At 32.6% G+C, this 11164-nt stretch overlaps 1 protein-coding gene across 5 annotated transcripts; it reads right to left on the bottom strand.

Moving 5' to 3' along the window:
* Positions 1-1205: 1205 nt before the first annotated feature.
* LOC126716800 (disease resistance protein RUN1-like) lies at positions 1206-9659 on the bottom strand. 5 transcript variants are annotated; one of them, XM_050417788.1, is made up of 9 exons: positions 9438-9659; positions 7708-8223; positions 6070-7177; positions 5633-5905; positions 4723-5538; positions 3650-4607; positions 2732-3211; positions 2149-2240; positions 1206-1753 (listed from the first exon to the last, which is right to left on the bottom strand). In XM_050417788.1, the coding sequence occupies exons 2-6, from the start codon at positions 8193-8195 to the stop codon at positions 3759-3761; spliced, it is 3534 nt and encodes a 1177-aa protein (XP_050273745.1). In that variant the 5' UTR covers positions 8196-8223; positions 9438-9659; the 3' UTR covers positions 1206-1753; positions 2149-2240; positions 2732-3211; positions 3650-3758. The 5 variants fall into 5 exon arrangements, with proteins under 5 accessions (XP_050273745.1, XP_050273747.1, XP_050273749.1 ...); XM_050417790.1 differs by having other exon boundaries at positions 1206-1720; XM_050417792.1 differs by having other exon boundaries at positions 1206-1710.
* Between the last annotated feature and the right edge of the window lie 1505 nt (positions 9660-11164).

Here is an 11164-nt window from a genome sequence, read left to right as displayed (position 1 = left end):
GTAGTGGGGGTACCGGTGTGTTTGGGGCAATGGGTGACAAAGATAAAGAGACAAAATGACTAAGATTAAAAAAAAAAAAAAAGATAAAGATAAAGAAACAAAATGAAATAAATAATATAATATATATGTGACACAAATTTATCAAAATAAAATTGTCAATGTTTGATTAGTCCTTTTGTGAGATAATAAATATAATTTTTATTTTATTTGTAGATCATGAGAAAATCAACTGCAATATTTGATTTTTTTTCAAAAGAAAAGATTCAAATTCAACATGTATGGATGCAGTTGTGAATTTTTTTTAATTTTTTTTTTTTTTGGCTTATCTCTGGCCCCCCTAGTTTTAAATCCTGGGTCTATCCCTGCTTAGTATCTTGACCTTAAAGTGGCAATGTGGCATTATACTACAATAGTAAAACATTTGGCATCAAATCTAGCTCATCTTTAAATAATCTAATGACTAAACATACCAATATAACAAGAAAATGTATTCATCAACGGATGATCAATTGGCTTTATAAATTAAAAAGAAAAAAAAAAAAGAAAACTAAAATCATAAGCTTTTTTTTTTTTAGAATCACTAAAATCATAAGCTACAAGATAAAATAAATAGAAATTGAACTAAAATATAAATAAAAAAGATAAGAATATTTTTTCACCTCTTAAGATTTAAAACTATTTTCCCTTAACTTCAATTAAGAAGACTCTTTATTAAAAAAAAGAAAAAAAAAAAAAAAAAAAAAAAAAAAAAAAAAAAGAAAAGAAGAAGAAGAAGAAAGTAATTGAATAAGAATGTGACTATCAGACTACTAAATTAATGGAAGTCAATGAAGAGTGAGACTAGAAAAATTGCACCAAGATGAGACTTTTTTCAGAATTGAGTGGTTCATGGCTGAAAAAGTAGAGTACTGGGAAATGGAAATTAATTTCTGGGCTTGAATAAAAAAGAAACTAGGCTAGTGTAGTGGCTACGTGTTTGGGAGAGCAATTTTGAGGCTTGTAAGGGACATTGGGGGGGGGGGTTGGGGGGTGGGGTGGAGGGGGGTGCGGCTTGGTGTGGGGAATCAATTTCCTTTCAGGGGGGGCCAGCTCATAAAAAAAAAGGGTATTGAGTCGCATTTTTAGTTTTTTACATACAATAAACTATTTTGAAAAAATTTTGTAGGGGCCTTGCCAACCACAACCCCCCCCCGGGCGGCATACACAGTTGCACACAGTTCCGCCCCTGCTTTCACGGTCATTGAGGTGAAGGCATTGGCAGCAAGACAAGCACTGGAATTTGCAATGGAAATAGGTGTCGACCGGGTTATCTTGGAAGGAGACTCTTAGTTCCTCATCAATGCTCTGAGAGTGGCTGCAGTTCCCTTGCACAATTTGGTCATATTGCGAATGATGTGCAGTACTTTGCCTCCTTTTTCACAGCTTTTTAACTCTCATGTACGTAGGCATTGTAACTCTCATTCACTTGCGAGACGAGTTGTTTTCTCCCCCTTATTTGTTAGTCTGGATGGAAGATTATGCCCCCAGAAATTGAATCTGTACTTCAAGTTGATTTAAAAAACCTCCCTCAATAATAAGCTCTAAACTTCTTCCAAAAAAAGAATATTATGGGTATCTCTAACGATCTTGTCATGTGCTAACAAGCCCTTTTTTCTTTTCGTTTTATGGTAACTAGTCTGCATATAAGCCTTGGCTGCACTGAAGCAAAATCTGCCACATTCTTGATGTTGCACAAACACCAATATAATGAGAACTGCAAAAAACCCACAATTAACTTAATTGAAACGTAAATGGCAGACAATCTAGATGCAGATAATCAAAGTTCATTACCATCCAAAAATCCCTGCTTTAATTTGAGGATTGTATAGCGTAATATCAAACCACAAGAACTAAGAAAGAAGAGCAAATCACATTGAGATAGTGCATTTTTTTTCATATATAGGCCATCCCCTGCCTTTTTCATTAGGTTACCAACTCAAAATTTCTGACAAGTTTCTTTATAGATAATTAGTAACTAAACCAAATTAAAACTCTTCCTTATCACTGAGTAGCTAACATGATTACAAATTCATGAGCACAAAACAATAACTAAGGCTTTCTAACAATAACATGTAGAAGGGTGTTGTTAGGGATGACAAAAAAGTGCACCTGAGATAGTGCATTTCATCCTCCAAGCTTATGTCAGGGCAGGACAAGAAAATCCATTGGAGAGCATTAGGCTTTTTTGTCCAAACTTTTGTCTGACATAAAAAGAAACAAACCTAATTATCAAATCACACCAAACAAAAAGAAATTGCACTTCAATATATCTCACATAAGCCACATGGATCAGCATATCAAATAGAGGAGTAAATTAGGTTAGCAAACACCAAAGAGCACTCTTAAAGGAGAAATCTCCCCTCCCCCACTTTTGACAAACACAAAATTTTCAAATCTCAATGTCAATATCTGTTCAATCATCAAATTCCAAATTGCTAAGATAAAGATCCTAGCTGCATCCACAAACTTAATATGGCAGAAGAGATTCTCTCTTGCAGCCGAGAAGACTTGCCATCCTTCTCCCGCCCAAACCAATTTCCAAAAATGACTTAAAAGAAAATAATTTCAATATCATAATAGTACCTTCTTCAATTTTTGATTAGAAGGTTTTCATATTTCTTTCACTCATGGAATCAAGTGTTAAACAAGTGCTAGGCAAGAATATATGAAATCAAGAGAAATGAAAGCTCACCTTGAAATTCTCTTCGAATGACCGGACTTATGGAGGAGACAACTTGTTTGATGCTGTGGATCTTGTGGGAGACCAATGGTCATGAAGTGGTGGTCTGGTGCTATGGTATGAAGAGGGGCTCTTTAGGAGATAAAAATGAAGAGGGGTTGAATGGGAGAAGATGAAAGAACCAAATATAAATTGATGCCCCTCAAATGAATTTTATGTTAAACAATCAAACTTAGAGAAGTTAAATAAACAATAATAACTATCTTCTGGTATGCAATTTAGAATCTCAATGCATGTGGTAAATATGAACTTTAATTTCTCAAAATTAGTAAGAAATAAAAACATAAATATTGAATGGATAGAAGAATAGAATCATAAACTGCACAATTTTTTGTCTTTTTCCCCTCTTTTTGTTATCTTCATTGACTGAATCAAGCCAATACAACTCCCTCCCAGTGAGCCCTTAAAAAAAAAATGTTCCAAGTCCTAAGCCTGCAAAGATAGAAATTTTTACATTAGAACTTAACAGGGAGAAGATCATATAAATTCCTATAAAGAAAATATTGGGCTGCAAGTTTGCACAAGAAGAAAGAATAGACATCAAAACAAAGGGAAAAAAAATTGTTCAATGTCTGAAAAGTTATAATAGAAAGAAATTTTGAATAGTCTTATAACACATGGATAGTCCTATAAATCAGCACACAAGGGTTGGAGAAAAATAAGTCTGAGCCAGTTTGAAGCCAAACTTAATTTGTCCCAACTGAAATCATAACATAGTCAATTGAAATTACACTCAACCAGCTCCAGTGTTAGGCTCATTGTTGGAGCTTGAGTATTTTGACTTGCCAATATTGTCAGCAGGTTGCAAAAATTTTAGATGAATTTTTGAAATGCTTTGTAAGGGACGGAGCAAGAATGTCAAAATAGTACCTTGAAATAATTATTCATTCAAATTTTTTATAAAGAGGTTGTCATTTTCTTCGATCATTTGGACACCGGCAATGATCTTGAGCTCCCTACAAACAATTGCTACTCCTTGCTACAATAAGGACCTCTTTCTCCTGTTGCTGATTTTTCTTGCTTTTAGTAATGGTTGACCAGAAGTGCTCCTGATTGGCCACAAGGTATGGTACAGTTTGCGCAGGATAAAATGGCAACCTCGAGGAAGAAATGGTTTGAGCCGTTGGTGCGCAATTCTCTTTGAAATTCGATTGCCTTGTGGTTGGACTAGTTCATCATGGTTTTCATGGCAGATGACCGAATTATGAAGACCACAAATACATTTCACGTGGACCCCCATGCTTGCAATGGTAGGAGCAATTTCTCTGCCAATTGTACTAGTCCAAAGAGAGATTTTACATGAAATTTCAACATGATTCCAATCTCCTTGAATCAAGTTTCCAACTTCCTGCTGCAACAACCTATGAGATGCACCATAAAACCATCGATGATCACAATGCATTTTATCAAAGAATTTCTTTACTAGCGTTCGTTTATGACCGTTGGTGAAAATGTCAACAACACAAGCAAAATCGTATTCATCTTCATCCACCAGACAAAAAGCAACACAAAGAGCAAATGCTGGAAATTCTGGACCAACACACAATGATATGGAACTTTCAATGCTTTGATGGTTGAACCACTTTGGTATCTTATTTCCTGGTAATATAATGTGACAATCACATGGAGTGTCATCGTCATAATAATCTCGTAACCAATACTCACTTTTACAGAACTCACTTTGAAATTCAGAGAACTTGGAAGGAGGGACCCAGGTAGGAAGATCAGTCTGTTGCGATAGTCTCCTAGGTGACTGAAAATCCAATAATTTCTCATCTCTCTCACCAAAACATGCCATATTTTGTGGAAGCACTAAAATTCTTCCAAACTGCATACAATTAGGAAATTAAAAAAAAATTAAAAGAGAATTTAAATTCGTAAATTTAGAAAAACATTTGAGGATGTAACCAAAATTGTTATTCATAAATTTAAGAGAGAGATACCTGAAGCATTATTTTGCTTAATGATTCTGAATTCAAGGAGAAGCATTGTGATGCATTTACTCCTCTTATAGTTTTTGGAAGCTTTGGAATTTCCTGAAGGAAATAGGAATTTGGAAATTCAAGCCAACGTAATCGATTGAATCTAATAATGCTTTTTGGGAGAGTAAATTCATCACTCTGTATGCATAAACGTCGCAATGAGAGTGGGCCACAATTCAAAATAAAATCTATTTCTGAACTATTTCTAGAAAAATAAAGAGCTAGACATGTCAAGCTGCTCTGAAACCTATATTTGGAAAAGTCATCGTAATAATTGCACAACATTTGTCTATCAATCTCCATGTCCTTTAGAAATTTGACATCACCCCAAATATGGAGACTGTGAAGATGTAAATTATATATGCTACTTGGAAGAAGACCTGAACCTAGGTGTAATTCCTCAAGCCCAGTGAGATTTCCAAATGATAGGGGCAACTCTTTAATAGCAGTCCCAATAAATGTTAGATACTTTAAACCATCCATTTCATGCGGAATATCAGGGAACTTCTCAAGCCTTTTGCACATATAAAGATTTAAATGTTTAAGAGATTTCGTCATGAGGCAGCTTGGAAGAATTCGAAGTTCAGTGCAGTCGAAGAGGTCCCACTTTTCAAGCTTGTCAAGACATCCAACAGAGTCATGAACTTCAACTAAATTTCTACATTCATTGAGATTCAATTGCTTTATGTTTGGGGTTGCAATGGATAAGTCAGATAATTTCTTTATGTATTGACATGAACGAAAATTCAGATATGTCAAGTTTCTGAACTGTCCCATCTGTAGGAAGAAAAAAAAAATTAGCATCAACAAATTAAGTTTAAGAGATAGTTTAATGAAGAAACAATCAATCAATAAATAAAAATGACCATACCTCAAGTAGTCTGTCCAATATAACCTGACTTTCTGGCATGTTGAGTGCAATAAGTTTTTGAGGATGAAAATTGAATGGTAAGGAAGAGGAAGGAAATTCGGGCCAATCAAGTAACCTTAATTCATTGGGAAGATATTCAATACCCCCACAAATATCTACATTATTAACTATAAGGTACTTGAGATTTTTCATCTTTTCAAGACATTTAGCTTCTAATTGCAACTTTGCTCGTTTAGGTGAGCATATCATCAGACCTCGAATTTTTTTCGATCCCTAATTAGGCAAAACATTTAGTGAATCACATCATGCAAAAGAATTCACCAAAAATATAATAACTATTATATATATATATATATCCAGCAAAAACCAAAAATTAAGAAATTCATTAAATTTTCCCTATCAAGAAAAGGGAAAAGGGGAATGAAACCAAGTTATACCGTATTTTTCGTCAGTACTTCAAGAGAATCCTCATAACACCATAGCCTGCTTCGCATTCCAGGTTTATGTGGCGATTCTTGTCGAACAATTTCTCTACCCATTTGTTCTACCAAGTCATGCATCCATAATTTATCATGTCGATCAACAGTTATGAGACACTTCTCTGTAAGTCTTTGAATACCAATAATTGGGTATAAATTGCAAGAATTTAGTATATCTACAACATAACTCTTGCAAAATCCCTTGAATAAACATGCAATATCAAGAAAAATATCTCGTTCAATTTCATCCAATCCTTCATAACTCTTTTGGAGTATTTTTTGTATTTCTTTGTTAGGAATTTTTTCATACTTATTTAATGCGCTTTTCCATTCCATTTTATTTCTTCCATACAAATCCGCACCTAATATTGCTAGAGCTAGTGGAATGCCTTTAGCATAGCATATAAATTGGTTTGCAATTTCTAAATAATCTTCCTTGGGTTTGTTTCTTTGGAATGCATGCAAACAAAATAATTCATGAGCTTCATGATCATCTAATTCCTTAACCTTATAGGTTAAAAGACCTTTTCCAAGAGTAGCTAGCAAGTTTTTGTCTCTTGTGGTTATAATGATTCTACTTCCAGAAGCAAACAAATCACATTTTCCAATTAATGTTTCTATTTGGTCTAATCTATCCACATCATCAAGAATTAAAAGAATCCTTTTATTGGAAAGTCTTTCCTTTATCAAATTGATTCCTCTGCATGCACTGTGAACCTTCAAATTTATACCCCCTAAAATATCATAAAGAAGTGTCTCTTGTAATTTGATTGCACCATCAAATGTCCCAAACTTGTCTTTAACATTTTCTAGAAAGCTGCTTCCTTCAAAATGAACATAAATCATGTTATAAACGGCTTTAGCCGTGGTAGTCTTGCCCACTCCACCAGGGCCATACACCTTTATCACACGAATATCATTTGACCCGATATCTAAAAGTAATTTTATGGCTTCTACACGATGACTTATTCCAACTGGATATTTAGCAACAAATAATGGCATGCGGTTTAATTTAAAATTTGAGATCTCTTTGACAATTTCTTGGATAAATTCGGACTCACTGCAGCTATCATTCACAAAGCATAAAAACATGAGGTGAGTTAGAGTATAAAATAGAAATATCAACATAAACTAAATTCAAGAGGTTTAATTTTTGTATTAAAACTAAACTATTTTTAATTAAACTGGCATATGTAATTTATAGATCTTATCATTTTTATTGGATTAGGATTTTTTTTTTTTTTTTTTGGCAAGGAAATTAGTTTTAGGCTTTTGGCACAAATTTCTTGGAAAATTCAAAATTATTAAGAATGCCTTTTTAAAATTTCTAAATAATACGTGGGAGAAATTCCTAATAAATTGGCAACATAAGCTAATATTAAGTTCTTTTATTTCTATCATTAATCTATAGCTCATTACCTTAGTATAAATATGATGAGAAAAAAAAATGCTTTAATAATTTTTCAAAACTAGAGAGGGGGGGGGGGGGGAATCAAACGGTTAGGGGTTGTTGTTGTTGTTTAACAATGGAATCTAGTGGTCATCACAAAATCATTAAAACTAGTAAAAATACAACAATAATCATTAAATACATACTTGTGCTTGTAATGCCAACCATGTATATTGGATGCTTCACATAGAGCTTCCCTCCACCTTTGTACCTTCTCGTTATCTTTGAATTTTTCTTCATGTTTAGCTAGTTCTTCCTCAAACTTTCCTTTTTTAACTTCCAATGGATCCATGTTGTAAAAAATTGGTCGCACCAACTGATCGTTCTTCTTACACTCAATAATCTTGACAAGTTCATCTAAGCACCAAGTCGAGGATGCATAATTTTTAGAGAATATGATTATTGAAACCATTGAGCTCTCAATGGTTTTGAGATGTTGTGCAGAAATTTGTTCTTCTTTTAGGAGATTATCATCGATGAAGGTGTGAATACCCTGACGACGCAAAGTGTTACACAAATGACCCGCGAAACCAAGGCGGATATCTTCACCTTCGAAACTCAAGAAGACATTAAAGTTCTTGTATTGATGGGCCAAAGAGGTTGATGATGCTCCTTTGCTGGTCATAAGAGCCATTGGGTTTTATGAGGAGATGTAAGAAGATCTGAAAGGAGGAGAAAGAAAACCATAAAGGGATTGTCGATGTAATGTAACTAAGGAAAGTGAACTGAAAAATTAGGATGAAGGTGAAAGCATTCAAGAGGAGCCTTTCATATAGACGCTTTTTATTACTTTGGGTGTGACCAATAACTCTTTAACTTTCCCAATGTCATACTGATTCGTAAAATTATCGAATACTCCAGGAGTACAATAAATGTCTACTCTTTCCTTTTACTTGAATAATTGATCCTACTATAAATTTAATTATTGGGACCTATATTTATATGAGAATAAGGAGTATGCATTAATTTTACACTCGTAGTATTCTAAAAATTCTTGATTGATTTATTGCAATATCATGGAAGTTTCTTGGCACAAAACCAATCATTAGAGCACATAAAATGGTAAATAATTTCTTATCAGAAGTCAATCGAAGGTCAGTTGTTTTTGTTGTTGTTGTCGTCGTTGTTATTTTTATTATTAGCTTCATCCCACATGCACACTTTTCAAAAAGAAAATTTTGATGAAAAAAATAATTTTGATAATGAAAAAATAATTTTGCAAAATAATGAACTGATAATATTGGCTTAGATGTAATGGATTAGGCAAGATTATGATGAAAAGAAATTATTATTTTGGCTAATAAGTTATATATTATATAGAATATGTTATATATTTTAGCTAATATGTTAGTCTAATTAATTTGAAGTTATATATATATGTTAATTTGATTTATTTAGTTAGTTTTGTTAAATAGTATTATATAAATTATTATTATATTAGTCATTAGTTTAAATATATTTTGAATTTATAACGAGTTTTCATCTTCTACTTATATTTTTATATATAATTTTTTTATAAATTTTATTATATATCTTATAATGCACATACAAAAAATTAAAAAATATTCACGATACAATCAGTGTTTTAATAATTATGTATGTCCCTATTATTTTTTCTACCTAAAAAAATAAGTCCATATTTTAGCAACAACCAAAAAAAAAAAAAAAAAAAACCCTTATGTATGCCCGTACCCGGTACCCTTCTAGAACTCTCTCGGTTTATTCATATATTAACAAACAAAACTCTCTCTCTTCATATAAAAACAAAAAACAAAAACAAAACAAACCTCTTTCGGTTATACCTTTATACGAATATATGGTGTATTCAAGGATTGGAGCAAGAAAATGGAAAATGTTTGGGGTAGTGTTCTGTTACCTTTGTTCCTCTGAGATTTTTGTTTTGATTCTCTTGTTGCTGTGGGGGGTTTTTTAATTGTTGATGCTGGTCTCCCTTGTTGCTGTGCTTGTTGTTGGTGGTTTTCGTGGTTGCTCCTTTTGCTGCTTCTGGTAGTCTTCACTGGGTGTGTCTAGTCTTCTTGGGACTTGTTATTGCTTGTTTCCTGTCTTGGTCTTGGTCTTGGTCTTCTTTTGTGGTGTTTGATTGCCCATTGGTCACTCTTATTTTAAGTGCTTTTATACCAAATATCACTGTGCGTTTGATAAGTTTCTCAAAACGCAGTTCTTATTAGCTAGCTGAATTAAGAATATCTCCAATAGTTGCTTTATATATTTTTTTTTTTTGAGAAAAAAATTTACTGTTTATGTTCCAACGGTGTGTCTAAACACAAAATTTTTCTAAATATTTTTTAAAGTTACTACAGTGTTTCTCTGTATATAGAGAACACTTTAGTAACTCCAAATGAATTTTTATACTTAAAAAATTCATACATCTCAATTAAAAAAAATTATTTCTCTCTCCTCTCATAGCTACATATACAACAATCTTTTTCTCAAGCATCTCTAAACTCAAGCATAATCATATTATCAGAATACAAACTCAAAAACACAATTTTAAAATTAATCAAATCATAACCAAAAAAAAAAAAAGATAGAAGACAAAAGCCATTTAACCCATCTGGACTGCGTTAGGGACGAAGATGAGCAATAACTTCAGTCTGGGCCAACTACTTTGGGACAAAGATGACCCATTTGGACTGCGTTGGGGACGAATGTTCTGGAATCAAGTAAAAAAAAAAAAATGAGAGAGAGCTGGAGAAAAAAAAAAAAAAGAGAATGAGAGTTGCTAGAATGCTCTTGAATGAGGGAGAAAAAGAAAATAAAAGAGGGGGTGGGGGAATAGAGATAGGACAATGCGTGTGGAGGAAAAAAACAAGAAAAAAGAAAAAAAAAGAAATGATACGTATGGATGAAATGAAATGAGAGAAAGGAGAAATAATATAAAGAATAAAAAATCCTAATCGAGAAATGTTACTACAATATTTTCACAATAAATTTTAAGTAACAAATTATTATTAGTTAATATTGGTAAGTAAAAAAATAATTTCAGTGATGGGTTCAAATTAGAACTAGTAACAACTTTCCACATAAATTTTATTGTGAAAGTACTGCGAAAAATGTTGTAGAAGTAACACTTTCCATTGAAAAATATAATTGTTGGGAATGAATATAGGAAGAATAAATGATAATTAAAAAAAGAATAAAGAATAAATGAAGAAATAATATTTAAATGAGATGGAGAAAAGGATAGAGAATTTGTTGAAAAGTGTATTTGAAAAAATAAGTAGGTAAAAGTTAAATGTCACTGTTCATTGTCCAAACAGTACAAAAATTTGGCTAATTTGTTGAAGATGCTCTAAGTGTGCTTTTAAAAAATGATATAGCGCTTTCCCAATGGGAGCTTTTTTCCCCCATTTTTTTGAGAATCATTCCAAATCAGAGCTGGTAGTGTGATTTTGAAAAGTCAATACTCTGAGTAAATGATGCTGGTTAGATGACTAGTAACATTTCTAATAAATGGTATTGTCTGTTTACATCCATAAAATTCCCAATTTTTATTATTATTATTATTATTATTATTATTATATGAATGAGAATTTGTGTTAGACAGAAACAAGACACTGATGATGCAGAAAAATCAACAGT

This window comes from Quercus robur, chromosome 3, assembly GCF_932294415.1.
Source record: "Quercus robur chromosome 3, dhQueRobu3.1, whole genome shotgun sequence".
NCBI classification, from domain to species: domain Eukaryota; kingdom Viridiplantae; phylum Streptophyta; class Magnoliopsida; order Fagales; family Fagaceae; genus Quercus; species Quercus robur.
The sequence above is the reverse complement of the archived record's forward strand: the minus strand, read 5'-3'. Positions and strand labels throughout refer to the sequence as shown.

Coding starts and splice junctions, on each gene's coding strand:
- LOC126716800 (XM_050417788.1), bottom strand. CDS start 8,195: ATGGCTCTTATGACCAGCAAAGGAGCATCATCAACCTCTTTGGCCCAT. Junction 7,178..7,707: donor GGTTGGCATTACAAGCACAA/GTATGTATTTAA, acceptor TGTGAATGATAG/CTGCAGTGAGTCCGAATTTA. Junction 5,539..5,632: donor TATTGGACAGACTACTTGAG/GTATGGTCATTT, acceptor TTCTTCCTACAG/ATGGGACAGTTCAGAAACTT.